This window comes from Nerophis lumbriciformis, linkage group LG02 (genome assembly GCF_033978685.3).
Source record: "Nerophis lumbriciformis linkage group LG02, RoL_Nlum_v2.1, whole genome shotgun sequence".
NCBI lineage: Eukaryota > Metazoa > Chordata > Actinopteri > Syngnathiformes > Syngnathidae > Nerophis > Nerophis lumbriciformis.
Window position 1 is genome coordinate 73,601,712 of NC_084549.2, and position 15,940 is coordinate 73,617,651.

General features: G+C 38.3%; 1 protein-coding gene across 3 annotated transcripts in view; it reads left to right on the forward strand.

Annotated features, from left to right (window-relative positions):
• The first annotated feature begins 2,818 nt into the window (after positions 1–2,818).
• Positions 2,819–15,940, forward strand: part of fam149b1 (family with sequence similarity 149 member B1) — a 40,859-nt gene continuing 27,737 nt past the window's right edge. For 2 of the 3 annotated variants that reach the window (XM_061968444.1, XM_061968462.1), the window contains exons 1-2: positions 2,819–3,194; positions 7,435–7,548. In XM_061968444.1, the coding sequence (XP_061824428.1) occupies positions 3,148–3,194; positions 7,435–7,548 (161 nt within the window). In that variant the 5' untranslated portion in view covers positions 2,819–3,147. The remainder of the gene's footprint in view (positions 3,195–7,434; positions 7,549–15,940) is intronic. The other variant, XM_061968453.1, reaches the window with a different exon arrangement.

The window sequence follows — 15,940 nt, forward strand, 5'->3', positions numbered from 1 at the left end:
ATTCTGCTCGGCTGTTCAAATTAGAAAGATAATTCGTTCCTACTTTATGCCAAGACTATAGCTCCGTAAATGACACAGAAAATCCTCAAAATAAATAGATTTGATCTTAAATTTAAAAAAAAAGTTTTTTTTGTTGAAGAACGATGGAAATAATTTTACCTCAGGGTCCAAATCCGGTAGCGGGAACTTTTCACAAACGGAAGACGGACCATATCAGACGCGCACTCCTGTCGTTGCAATGCACACTGGGAGTTGAAGTGTTTTAAGTATGACTTAAACGGTAACATGCTGCTAATCGAACTACGTTTCCCATGATCCCTATATTTCAATAAAGATGAAGGTATTTCAATATGTGTGGAAAGTGATGTTAAATATTCACACGTTTAAAAAACACTTTAAGACCAATGTCTTGGAAAAATATATCACTCTTGTATGAACACAGTAGTTAATACTATGATCAATGTTAGTTACAAACTAAATGTGGGATATAAATAATAATGTAGGTATAATTGTTTGTATATAGTATATAATTGGTACAAAGGTTTAACTAACACGTGTACAAGGATATTTCACATGTCTTTACTGTGTATTAGAGATGCGCGGATAGGCAATTATTTCATCCGCAACCGCATCAGAAAGTCGTCAACCATCCGCCATCCACCCGATGTAACATTTGATCAGAACCGCACCCGCCCGTTGTTATATATCTAATATAGACGATGCAAGGCATTAGTGAGGTTATAAAGCTTTTGCCTGTTAAAGAAAGGAGACTGATCCAATGCAGCACAGACATTCGCGTGCCACGCTGTCACGACCCAGACGCACACCAGTGCGCAATCATATGGGAGCCGCGCTGAGCGCACCTCCAAGCGCGTCTCGCTGCCGGCGACGGCCGGGTATATGGGCCCGACGCTCCAGCGCCATCCATTTTCAGGGCTAGTTGATTCGGCAGGTGGGTTGTTACACACTCCTTAGCGGGTTCCGACTTCCATGGCCACCGTCCTGCTGTCTATATCAACCAGGGTGAGCCCCACCCCTTTCGTGAGCGCGCTGTGCGCGGAGTGACCCCTGTTACGCGCCCCCGGCAACAGGGGTGGCGGGCAGGTAAGCTGCGCGGGCGGAGCGCGCGGAGTGACCCCTGTTACGAGCCCCCGGCCACGGGGGTGGCGGGCAGGTAAGCTGCTTACCTGCTGGGCGTGACGCCGGCCGCGGCGAAGGCGGACGAGGCGGGGTGTCGGTGCGGTGGTGACCCTGGACGTGCGTCGGGCCCTTCTCGCGGATCGCCTCAGCTACGGCTCCCGGTGGGGCCCTCTCGTCGGGGGCCTTCTCCGCTCCGTAAAAGTGTCCATCTCTTTTTTTTTTCTTCTTCTGTTGTGGCATATGCTGCAGGTGCCTGCTCGTTTTTCGTATGTGGGTAACAACATTTAACTATGTATATATATTTCCCAATTGGTTTAACTGCCACCCGCCTGAATCTATTTAAAATCTAATTTTTTTCTATTTCAACCACCCGACCCGACCTGACCCGCGGATAAAATCTAATTTTTTTTAATTTCATCCGCCCGATCCGCGGTTGTACCCGCAAACCGCGCATCTCTAATATATATATATATATATATATATATATATATATATATATATATATATATATACATATATATATATATATATAGATAGATATCTACATCCTGAAAATATGCAAACAAAACTGTGTTTGGATAATTGATACTTCAAACTTGCATAAATAAATCTTAAGGAATATAACATAACTTGGCTTCTGAGAGTTTCAAAATGTAATGAATAAAATGCTAAAGTTGTTGATAAACAAGCAATTATTTTAATAATTAAATATGGTCATTTTAAATGAATTATTATGATAATTTAAAATCAATTATTTGAAATATGTTTATTTTAATGTATAATTCTATGACTGGATGTAATAAGGAGTCACGAAAAAATACAAATAAAAATACAATTAATTTTGATGTTTTTAGCAAAATATAGTAAAAATGTATTTATTTATTTATTTTTTTAATTAATAAATATATTTATTTTTAGGTAAGATAAACATAATAATACAATTTGTCTCTAGTCTGGATGATATAGTTCTTGTCACCCTGTTGTCCTCCAGTCATGAAAAAAGGCTGTCCTCACTCAGGTCCGCATGGAGCTGGAGGGGGCGTGGATTCCAGCTCTGGCTGAAAATCGGGAGATTTTCGGGAGAATATTTGTCCCGGGAGTTTTTGGGGAGAGGCGCTGAATTTCGGGAGTCTCCCGGGAAATTCGGGAGGGTTGGCAAGTATGAGTTCAACTTCAGCCTAAACCCTTTCGGTCTGCAACATTTTCAATTTAAGAATGTACAACCGTTTGTTTATGTAAAACTGTTTGTTTATTTTGTCGACCACTGACCGAAGAAATAATAAACTAAACTAAACTAAAATATGTTTACGTCGCTGTCACGCCATTTTTCAATGTTTTTGGTCTTTCTCCCAATTCTGCTCGGCTGTTCAAATTAGAAAGATAATTCGTTCCTACAGTATGCAAGGACTATAGCTCCGCAAATGACACAAAAAAACACAAAAAATAAATATATTTCATCTTAAATTTTAACACATTCATGAAGGATGAAAATAATTTTACCTCAGGGTCCAAATCCGGTAGCGGGAACTCTCCACAAACGGAAGACGGACCATGTCAGACGCGCACTCCTGTCGTCGCAATGCACGCTGGGAGTTGTAGTGTTTTAGCTATGACTTAAACGGTAACATGCGGCATATCGAACTCGTTTTCCCATGATGCTTAGCGGGGGAGAGGCGGTGTAAGTAACCATGACAGCTGTGTTGTTGGTGGCGCTAGCGCTAGTAGCATAGCCGCTCTAAACAGTCAACTTAAGCCAACTTGAGAGTATTTACTGTGTAAAACCAGCCGCCTCGACAACGTAAAACATGTTTTATTCAGACGTAGCAACGTTAGGAAGTGTGTTTTTGAGGGAGTAACGATGCTCCTGCGAGGCTACGTGTCAGCTAACCTTCAGCACGCAGCCGCGTTAGCAACATTTGTGACGCTGGTGGAAATGTCACGCCGTTTAAACTGTTCTCCGTGGGTTCAACATGCGGGGACGGGAAGGGCCTGAGCGAGGGAAGGAGAATGATTTCACGCTACAACAGGAGACCGGTGTCGCACAAGCTGGAGATGTGAGTACCAAGTAGTGATGGGTTGATGAGGCGTCATGAAGCGTTTCGACACATTGCAAAACTGTATTGATACTGTGTCGATACTGTGTCACTAAATACTGACATCTGCTGGACATTAAAAATCCCTACAGGCAACCTATGGACCGACTCAACTGACACTGATTTTATGCCCTAGTACAGGGGTCCCCAACCTTTTTGAAACCAAAAACTACTTCTTGGCAGAGGTGTGGACTCGAGTCACATGACTTGGACTCGAGTCATGAATTTGATGACTTTAGACTCGACTTGACAAAATGTAAAAAGACTTGCAACTCGACTTAGACTTTAACATCAATGACTTGTGACTTCACTTGGACTTGAGCCTTTTGAATTGACATGACTTGACATGACTTGCTACTTTCCCCAAAACCCAAAGATGAAAAAGTTATTCGGGAGCGCTCCGTATTTTTCATTGTGTACTTGTCTATCAGCGTTGCGTGTGTCAGCTGGTGTGCTCTCAGTACAACAGCCAATCAAATTACATCTACTTTGTTTTCATCACACAGCATTCATCCAATCAAATTGCAGGACAACCAACGAAGAAGACATGTCCAAACCACACGCCAGTGAACAAAAAATGATACCTAAAATAATTTCGTTTGGGTATAAAAATTACGAGGTGGTCAACACAAAACGGTTTGCAGTATGCAACACATGCGGTTCGAAAATGACTGATGGAGAGGCAACAACTTCCAACTTCGTCCGGCATTTGAAGTTGCACAAAGAAGGGTAAGTTTTGAATGTAAGATAACGTTTATTGGCTAAGTAACGTGACTTTTATTTGCTGTGTAGTTAAATCAGTGAGGCTGTAAACTCACTGCTAACGTTATTGCAAACACGGGAATCTGTTGCAGTTCACTACCTTATTCATACTTTTTGTTCAGTGATTTTTTTAAGCAGGGTTACGTTAGTCAATATATCACACGCAACGTTAGACGGCGGTCAGCAGCACCGCGTATTTTAGCCACCTAAAAAAAAGACAAAAATAGTCAAATAAAGGTCAGTTAAAATGTATACTATATTATGAATATGTGTACCGTTTTAGCTAGCTTTCTGACATACTGTTGGTTGTTTACCTCAGTGGTCCCCAACCACCGGGCCGTGGCCCGGTACTGGTCCGTGGATCGATTGGTATCGGGCCGCACAAGAAATATATATATATATATATATATGTATTTTTTTTTTTTTTAATTAAATCAACATAAAAAACACAAGATACACTTACAAGTAGTGCACCAACCCAAAAAACCTCTCTCCCCCCTTTTGTTCTGGGCATTGAACATGAAGACTCTTCCTTCACTGTTCCGAGTGGCCATGAGAGTCTTGGCAGTGCCTGCCTCCAGTGCTCCAGTAGAGCGAGTTTTCAGCCATGGTGGCATCATACTACGCCCCCATCGTGCACAAATGACTGACAGACTCTTGGCTAATTTGGTCTTTTGCAAATGCAATGCAGCATAGGGCCCTGACATATAAAAAGTACAACTTTTTTGTTATGTTCACGTATATGTCATGTTTTTTCAATGTTAACACTTTTGTACAAATAAGTACATTTGCACTTTATTTTTCAATGTGTTTGTTCTGTAAAGGAATGAGTTAATGTTTCAAATGACTGGTTAATAGTGCTATTATAAAGTGCAATGTCAGCACAATTTTCTTTCCTGCAATTTAAAATGCACTTGTTTTAATAAATAAATACAGCGTTTGAAAAGCATACACAATCTGTGTTAATATATTAGTCTGTGGTTAAAAGGACTTGAAAGGACTCGAAACTCAAAATGCAGGACTTAGGACTTGACTTGAGACTTTCCAGTCTTGACTTTGGACTTGACTCGGGGCTTGCCTGTCTTGACTCGGGACTTGACTCGGACTTGAGGGCAAAGACTTGAGACTTACTTGTGACTTGCAAAACAATGACTTGGTCCCACCTCTGCCAAGTAGTGATGGGTTGATGAGGCGTCATGAAGCGTTTCGACACATTGCAAAACTGTATTGATACTGTGTCGATACTGTGTCACTAAATACTGACATTAAAAATCCCTACAGGCAACCTATGGACCGACTCAACTGACACTGATTTGATGCCCTAGTACAGGGGTCACCAACCTTTTTGAAACCAAAAACTACTTCTTGGGTACTGATTAATGCGAAGGGCTACCAGTTTGATACACACTTAAATAAATAAATATATTGTCATTTGTAAGTTACACGTAAGTGTGATTTAAACAAGAATAGCTAAATAAATAAATTTATATATATATAAAAAAAATGGGTATTTCTGTCTGTCATTCCGTTGTAAATTTTTTTTTCCTTTTACGGAAGGTTTTTTCTAGAGAATAAATGATGAAAAAAACCACTTAATTGAACGGTTTAAAAGAGGAGAAAACACGAAAAAAATAAAAATAAAATTTTGAAACATAGTTTATCTTCAATTTCGACTCTTTAAAATTCAAAATTCAACCGACAAAAAGAAGAGAAAAACTAGCTCATTTGAATCTTTTTGAAAAAAAAAAAAAAAAAAATTTATGGAACATCATTGGTAATTTTTCCTGATTAAGATACATTTTAGAATTTTGATGACATGTTTTAAATTGGTTAAAATCCAATCTGCACTTTGTCAGAATATTTAACAAGTTGGACCAAGCTATATTTCTAACAAAGACAAATCAGTATTTCTTCTAGATTTTCCAGAACAGACATTTTAAAAGAAATTCAAAATACTTTGAAATTAGATTTAAATTTGATTCTACAGATTTTCTAGATTTGCCAGAATAATTGTTTTGAATTTTAATCATAGTAAGTTTGAAGAAATATTTCACAAATATTCTTCGTCGAAAAACCAGAAGCTAAAATATTTATTATTCTTTACAATAAAAAAATAAAATAAAAAATTTACTTGAACATTGATTTAAATTGTCAGGAAAGAAGAGGAAGACATTTAAAAGGTAAAAAGGTATATTTGTTTAAAAATCCTAAAATCATTTTTAAGGTTGTATTTTTTCTCTAAAATTGTATTTCTAAAAGTAATAAGAAGCAAAGTAAAAAAATTAATGAATTTATTTAAACAAGTGAAGACCCATCCATCCATCCATTTTCTACCGCTTATTCCAAGTGAAGACCAAGTCTTTAAAATATTTTCTTGGATTTTCAAATTCTATTTGAGTTTTGTCTCTTTTAGAATTAAAAATGTCGAGCAAAGCGAGACCAGCTTGCTAGTAAATAAATACAATTTAAAAAATAGAGGCAGCTCACTGGTAAGTGCTGCTCTTTGAGCTATTTTTAGAACAGGCCAGCGGGCGACTGATCTGGTCCTTACGGGCTACCTGGTGACCGTGGGCACCGCGTTGGTGACCCCTGCCCTAGTATATACAATAATATAAACCAAGTCATTGTATTTCATTTAGGATTATTTCATATCTTCATTTAAATACAAATATATTTGTATCTTTTTTAGATACAGTCAATAAATAATGTGAACATGTATCATAACATGGAAATCTAAGAGAATGTGTTGTGGATGATTGTGGACTGGGATTTTTTTATATTTGATTTTTTTTACACATTTTTATATATAAAAAAAAAAAAAAAAAGTTTTCCCGACATTTACATTTTAGACGATTTCTCTTCTTAGTTATTATTTCTCCGGCTGTAGAAAAGAGCCGCTCACAGGGCACAGAGGAGGCGTCAGTGCGACACAGTTGGTGTATCGGTCACGTGACCAAAACAGCTCATGATCGGTCACGTGACTTTCTAAAAGCGGTACGCGCACCGACACAGGGTTTTGCTCTATGAGCTCGACGCATGCGCCGATGCATCGGTGTTGCCGGACCCATCACTAGTGAGTACCAAGCAACGTTGCAATATTGTCTCCAGGTCACAACATTAGGCACACTATTTGTCTCTAGGTCACAACATTAGGCACACCTAAACTACTTCATTACACTAAGGTTTCTAATTATTTGATTAGGGGGAAGGAAGAGACACCTGTCATCCCAAGTGACGTTTCACACAACTGCCAAAACATTACCTTTTTAAAATGGCAGATTTCAGATATCTCATCAAGGTACAGATGTACCTGTATCTGTGGGTTGCCATGACAACACTGACTTAGTTTCCTCCAGATATGTTCATCGTATCGTTTTAAAAGTATCTGATTCAATGCTGTTAAAAATGACTTTGTGGTCCTTAATGTGTGTTTGAACAGCCGTGGGTTGTCTCGCAGCAGCCTCAACCACCACCCTCCCCCCGAGGAAGCAGACACCCAAAACCTTCAGTGCTCCCTCCAGGATGTGGAGGAAGTCATTACCATCCGCCATGGGTAAATGTGCCTTTTCCCCCCCCCTCTCCCACAGACACTGTACAGGGAATCGAACACAAACGTTGGTGAAGTTGCAGCTTCTTGGAATGTGATATAGTACAAAAGCAGTGGAGTTGTCACGTTGTGTAAATGGTAAATAAAAAGAGAATACAACAAATCCTTTTCAACTTATATTCAATTGAATAGACTGCAAAGACAAGATATTTCATGTTCACACTGAGAAACTTTTTTTTTGTGTGCAAATAATCATTAACTTGGAATTTAATGGCAGCAACACATTGCAAAAAAGTTGTCACAGGAGCATTGTTACCAGTGTGTTACATGGCCTTTCCTTTTAACAACACTCAGTAAAGATTTGGGAACTGAGGAGACATATTTTTGAAGTGGAATTCTTTCCCAATCTTGCTTGATGTACAGCTTAAGTTGTTCAACAGTCTCCCTTCTCATATTTTAGCCTTCATATTGCACCACACATTTTCAATGTCTGGACTACAGGCAGGCCAGTCTAGTACCCGCACTCTTTTACTACGAAGCCACGCTGTTGTAACACGTGGCTTGGCATTGTCTTGCTGAAATAAGCAGGGGCGTCCATGAAAACGTTGCTTGGATGGCAACATATGTTGCTCCAAAAGCTGTATGTACCTTTCAGCATTAATGGTGCCTTCACAGATGTGTAAGTTACCCATGTCTTGGGCACTAATACACCCCCATACCATCACAGATGCTGTTTTTTTAACTTTGCGCCTAGAACAGTCCGGATTAGAGATGCACGGATAGGCAATTATTTAATCCGCAACCGCATCACAAAAGTCGTCAACCATCCGCCATTCACCCGAACTAACATTTATTCAAAACCGCACCCGCCCGCCATCCGCCACCCGCCCGTTGTTATATATCTAATATAGACGATGCAAGCTTTTGCCTGTTAAAGAAAGGAGACTGATCCAATGCCGCAGAGACATTCAATGCGTGCCACGCTGTCACGGCCCAGACGCACACCAGTGCGCAATCATCTGGGAGCCGCGCTGAGCGCACCTCCAAGCGCGCTCGCGCCACTCAAACTGCTGCAGGCAGCTGCGTTCTATCTTGTTTTAACATCCTGTGGCACTCTTCTGGGATCACGGCGGACGAAACACTGCTCATGCTCAGGGTGTTTGTGGAGGTTCGGGGTTTTGCACAAACGTGATGCACCATGTTAGATGTCCCGGTTTTGTGACTGTCGTAGACATAAACAGCGTCGCAGCTCTTGCAAATGACGTAGCCAGCATTACTATCATCCTGATTTACAACCTCATAAAAACGAGTCCACGCTGAACTTTTCTGGCCTTTTAGTATTCCCTTTTTTAGTTTGTCGCGTTCCACGTTTGCTGCCGGCGTTGCCATCTTTTTTTTTTTCTTCTTCTGTTGTGGCATATGCTGCAGGTGCCTGCTCGTTTTTCGTATGTGGGTAACAACATTTAACTATGTATATATATTTCCCAATTGGTTTAACTGCCACCCGCCTGAATGTATTTAAAATCTAATTTTTTTTTATTTCAACCACCCAACCCGACCCGCGGATCAAATCTAATTTTTTTTTATTTCAACCGCCCGACCCGCGGATAATCCGCGGACTCCGCGGTGGTGTCCGCAAACCGCACATCTCTAGTCCGGATGGTTCTTTTCCACTTTGTTCTGGAGGACACAACGTCCACAGTTTCCAAAAACAATTTGAAATGTGGACTCGTCAGACCACAGAACACTTTTCCACTTTGCATCAGTCCATTTTAGATGAGCTCGGGCCCAGCGAAGCGTTTCTGGGTGTTGTTGATAAATGACTTTCGCTTTGCATAGTATAGTTTTAACTTGCACTTACAGATGTAGCAACGAATGATCCTTTACACACCGATGTCACTTTTGGATGCAGTACCGCCTGAGAGATCGAAGATAACGGGCATTCAATGTGCAGCAGAGGTGGGTAGTAACGCGCTACATTTAATCCGTTACATCTACTTGAGTAACTTTTGGGATAAATTGTACTTCTAAGAGTAGTTTTAATGCAACATACTTTTACTTTTACTTGAGTATATTTATAGAGAAGAAACGCTACTTTTACTCCGCTACTTTTATCTACATTCAGCTCGCTAATCGCTACTAATTTTTATCCATCTGTTAATGCACGCTTTGTTTGTTTTGGTCTGTCAGACAGACCTTCATAGTGCCTGCGTTTCAACAAATACAGTCACTGGTGACGTTCACTCCGTTCCACCAATCAGATGCAGTCACTTGTGACGTTGGACCAATCAAACAGAGCCAGGCGGTCACATGACCTGACTTAAACAAGTTGAAAAACTTATTGGGGTGTTACCATTTAGTGGTCAATTGTACGGAATATGTACTGTACTGTGCAATCTACTAATACAAGTTTCAATCAATCAATCAAAAGTGTGAAGGAAAAAAGACCATTTTTTATTTTAACCGTTTATTTTAAGCCTAAAGACTGACTGCACAGTTCCTGTCTTCACAATAAAAGTGCCGCTCCATCGCGCCTGCGCTTTCAAAATAAGAGTCTCCGAAAGCCTGCGCAAACAAGCTAGCAAGCTACGGAGTTTGCCGCCAATGTATTTCTTGTAAAGTGTATAAAAACGAATATGGAAGCTGGACATATAAGATGCCAAAAACCAACCACTTTCATGTGGTATTAGACAGAAAGGAGGAACTTTTTTTCTCCTCCATTTGAAAACGTGGACGTTTGTCATCACTACTGTCTGATTCCAATCAATGCAAGTCATCAGAATCAGGTAATACACCAACTTATATTCTTGTCTTCATGAAAGAAAGGAATCTATATGTGTTAAACATGCATGTATATTCATTAAAACACTATTAACATGCAAAAACGGCAAAAAAAATAAAAATAAATTATATACTGTATATATCAATGTATATATATATATATATATATATATATATATATATATATATATATAATATATATATATATGTATATATGTGTGTGTGTGTGTATATATATATATATATATATATATGATATGTGTGTATATGTTACTCAGTACTTGAGTAGTTTTTTTACAACATACTTTTTACTTTTACTCAAGTAAATATTTGGGTGACTACTCCTTACTTTTACTTGAGTAATAAATCTCTAAAGTAACAGTACTCTTACTTGAGTACAATTTCTGGCTACTCTACCCACCTCTGATGTGCAGTGATTACGTGCAGTGATTTCTCCAGATTCTCTGAACCTTTTGATGATATTACGGAGCGTAGATGGTGAAATTCCTAAATTCCTTGCAATAGCTGCTTGAGAAATGTTGTTCTTAAACAATTTGCTCAGGCATTTGTTGACAAAGTGGTGACCCTCGCCCCCGTCCTTGTTTGTGAACGACTGAGCATTTTATGGAAGCTGCTTTTATACCCAATCATGGCACCCACCTGTTCCCAATTAGCCTGTTCACCTGTGGGATGTTCCAAATAAGTCTTTGATGAGCATTCCTCAACTTTCCCAATCTTTGTTGCCACCTGTGCCAGCTTTTTGGAAACATGTTGCAGGCATCAAATTCCAAACGAGCTAATATTTGCAAAAATCGTTATTTTCAAATTAAAATTATTTATAACTTCTTACCCACGGGGAAAATGTTAAAATTATGGAATATGACAGAGTCAGATGACTGCCGATTTTGTTGTCAGGAGTCTGAATCCACCCTGCATTTGTTTTGGTATTGTCATATTGTGTCTTCCTTTTGGGTGGAAGTTGAAAAAATGTGTTTAAGGATTGGTTTGTTTATGAAGCTTGATGTGGTTTCTGTTATTTTGGGAGAGTTCATTGACAATCATGATTTAATCAATTTAATTGTAGTACTCGGTAAAAGGTTTATTTTTAAGGCCAAAAACAGATATTCACTTAGTATTACTTTCTTTAAAACATTTATTCAGTATTTTTTAACTTTAGAAAGTTACATGGTTGAAAACGATAATGATGCCAAAAAACATAAAAAAAGATGGGAAGTCCTCAAAGGCTTATGTTGAAAGTGTAATTATGTTTATAGATGATATGCTATCTGTTGTTGTATTCCCTAACTTTTAGTGACCTGAACATAAGCTGGACTGTACATACATTTTTTGTTTTTGTTTTTGTTTTGAAAATGTAATTTTGTTTATAGATTATATGCAATCTGTCGTGTTCCAAAATTTTTATTTTTTATTTTTTTTTATTTTATTTATTTTTTTTCTCAGTGTACATCAGTGGTTCTCATACTTTTTTTGTCATCCCCCACTTTGGACAAGGGGGAGTTTTCAAGCCCCACCTGCCCCCATCGCCCCAACAGAGCGCTAATGCCAAGCTTTAACATTTTCAAATTTATTGAACATCAAGTTGTATACATTCGAACTCAATAACATAAAATAACATTAAGTTCAATAATAAATAAAATAACTGTGCAGCTGTGGTATAACTTGCATCAAGTTCAATAATAAATAAAATAACTTCCATCAAGTTCAATAATAAATAAAACAAAAGTGTTATAACTTGCATCAAGTTCAATAATAAATCAAAAAAAGTGTTATAACTTGCATCACGTTCAATAATAAATCAAAAAAACTGTTATAACTTGCATCAAGTTCAATAATAAATCAAAAAAAGTGTTATAACTTGCATCACATTCAATAATAAATCAAAAAAGTGTTATAACTTGCATCAAGTTCAATAATAAATCAAATAAAAGTGTTATAACTTGCATCAAGTTCAATAATAAATCAAACAAAAGTGTTATAACTTGCATCAAGTTCAATAATAAATAAAAAAGTGTTATAACTTGCATCACGTTCAATAATAAATCAAAAAAAGTGTTATAACTTGCATCAAGTTCAATAATAAATCAAATAACTTGCATCAAGTTCAATAATAAATCAAAAAAAGTGTTATAACTTGCATCAAGTTCAATAATAAATAAAACAAAAGTGTTATAACTTGCATCAAGTTCAATAATAAAAAAAGGGTTATAACTTGCATCAAGTTCAATAATAAATCAAATAAAAGTGTTATAACTTGCATCAAGTTCAATAATAAATCCAATAACTTGCATCAAGTTCAATAATAAATCAAAAAAAGTGTTATAACTTGCATCAAGTTCAATAATAAATCAAATAACTTGCATCAAGTTCAATAATAAATAAAACAAAAGTGTTATCACTTGCATCAAGTTCAATAATAAATCAAAAAAAGTGTTATAACTTGCATCAAGTTCAATAATAAATCAAATAACTTGCATCAAGTTCAATAATAAATACAATAAAAGTGCCACTTTGCAATCTTTGCAAAAAAAAAAGGAGGAGTTATGCATTTGGCAAGACAGGGCAAGTGACAGCACTTTGCCCCAGGAGAGCCACCTTGCTTCACTGTGAAACAGCACGGCTGTATGATCAGCTCCCATTTCCTCACACAGTGCAGAGAACAGTCGCGCTTTCACTGGTCGTGTTTTGATCAAATTTACCGCGCTCACAACATCTGTTAAAACCTCATTGAGTTCGGGGCTGAGCTGCCTTGACGCGAGTGCTTCCCGGTGAATGACACAGTGTGTGCCCGTCACATTTTTGTTTCTCTGCAGGCGCTGGCTCTGGCTCGACGACCTTTGAGGTGCGAGTCACAAATGTATATATTTGTGTAATTGTGATCCACACATTAGCCTGCTACCCATCCGCTCGAAAGTTTGTTCCGCTTAGCCCCGCCCCCATTAGTTACTGTTGCTATGTCTGTCAAACTTTCGCTCGTACCGAGAAATATAAAGCCTACAGTAAAAATAAGTACCGGTCATTTCCATTTATTTATATAGCGGGTTTCACAGACAGAATCACAAAGTGATTTACAGTGTGTATAGAAAATGAAAGCATAGTAAAAAAAAAAATCTAAGAATATAATAATTAAAAAAAAAATTTAAAGTGAAATTTCCTCCCGTTCCTCGCGCCCCACCTGTCATGTCTCTATTCCCCACCAGTGGGGCGCGCCCCACACTTTGAGAAATGCTGGTGTACATGAATGAAGGTGTGTGTTGCTGGACCCGACTTGGACATTATCTGGACTGGACCTGGTTTAAAAAAAAAAAAAAAAAACCTTTAAACGAAGCTAATTTCTTTTACAACCAGGTCTGGTGAAGATAAGGTCCTTTCTTTCCTTTTTTTTAAAAATTTATTTAAATTTATTTTATTTTTATTATTTTTTTATAGATAAGATAAATAAATATTTTCTTGGATAAAAAGGAAAGTAAACAATATAAAAATAATTACATAAGGGAGAAAAAAGAAAAAAGAAAAAGTAATTAAATGAAAATGTTAGTGGACCAGCAGCACAAACAATCAAGTGTGCTTCAGGGACTGTGTTGTGTCCCTTGCAGAAGTGTTGTCCATGTTGTGGAAACCAGAGTATTGATGGCAGAAAGAAACAACCCCTTTTGTGTGAGTGGGTGTGTGTGAGTGTGAATGGGGGAGGGAGGTTGTTTTTTTTTGGGTTGATGCACTAGTTGAAAGTGTATCGTGTGTTTTTTTTCTATGTTGATTTAATTAAAAAAAAAAAAAAATTTGCAAAAAGTAACAACGTTTTCCAGTTCAAATGTTAAATATCTTGTCTTTGCAGTCTATTCAATTGAATATAAGTTGAAAAGGATTTGTTGCATTCTCTTTTTATTTACCATTTACACAACGTGACAACTTCACTGCTTTAGGGGTTTGTACATGGCAGATTAATTGATGTCACATTGCCTCATTCAGGTGTGGAGCTAAAAGAATGAATAATGAAGACCGGCTGTTGGAATATCCTATTGCAATGTTCCACTTTGAAAGTGTGTCTATTTTTAGTTCTGTCACCAAGACCACCTACAGTGGGTACGGAAAGTATTCAGACCACTTTATATTGTTCGCTCTTTGATTCATTGCAGCCATTTGCTAAAATAAGATAGTTCATTTTATTTCTCTTTAATGTACACTCAGCAACCCATATTGACAGACAAAAATAGAAATGTTTGCAAATGTACTAAAAAAGGAAAACTGATACATCACATGGTCATAAGTATTCAGACCCTTTGCTGTGACACACGTATTTAACTCACATGCTGCCCATTTTTTCTGATCCTCATTGGAGTCTGGCTGTGTGTATTGTCAGGTTCAAACACCGAACTATCTATTAAACAAGACAAGAAGCAAGGAATTAAACAGAGACAGGATTCAATTTAGCTCATTGAGGAGAAACGTCTGGGCTGTACTCTTTGTACAGTCTTCCACCACGCTCTGACGAAAGATTATACGCCTCCTCTTTTATTTGGACTTTCCCTGATTTCTAAAGGAAGGGGGGGTCGTAACAGTCGTCGCCTTTGGTTACAAAACAGTTCAAAGAAATGGTGCCTGGAGGAGGGTCAGGTCCTGCTTCCTCTCCGTTTTGTAGATCTCGGGTCAAGACAAAATCTTCCTGTGGATTACAATACATCAAAGAAACCGACACCTTCATGTCGCTTCCCATCCTACACAGTGGAGTTTGACAAGCCTTTTGATTGATAAGATCAAAGACAGCTTTTGGCCTCTCGCCGGGGAACTCATGGAAACACAAAGTTTTGTGATAACTTAGATACAATTATTCTGACATTTATCATGACCCGAAATCTACAAAACAGAGAGGGGGGCAAACCTGACACCGCTCCAAGCACATTTTTTAGTTTGAACTGTTTATGACCCCCTACCCTTAGAAGCAGCTGCAGCTTTGTAATCAGGAAATGCCCAAATAAAGGAAGAGGTGTGGAGCTCCCTCCTCAGAGCGGTGGGGTGACACTGTACGAGGGCGCAGGTCCATACGCGCTCTCCTCATAAGCTAAATTGAATCCTGTCTCTGTTTGATTCCTTGCTTCTTGTCTTGTTTAATAGATAGTTGGGTGTTTGAACCTGACAATGTCACTGCTTTGCTAATCACGTCCCGCCCAAGATATCTGGGGGTTGTTAATATAGATATTTCTGCTGTAGTGATGCTATAGGATGTGAACTTTGCTCTCAGGTCCTGCTTCCTCTCCGTTTTGTAGATCTAGGGTCAAGACAAAATCTTTCTGTGGATTATAATACATCAAAGAAACCGACACCTTCATGTCGCTTCCCATCCTACACAGTGGAGTTTTACAAGCCTTTTGATTGGCAAGATCAAAGACGGCTTTTGTCCGCTCGCCGGGAACTCATGGAAACACAAAGTTTTGTGATAACTTAGATACAATTATTCTGACATTTATTTATTGGACTAGATTAGGAAAGGCACACACCTGTCTATATAAGACCCTACAGCTCACAGTGCATGTCGGAGAAAATGAGAATCATGAGGTGGAAGGAACTGCCCAAGGATCTCAGACACAGAGTGGTGGCAAGG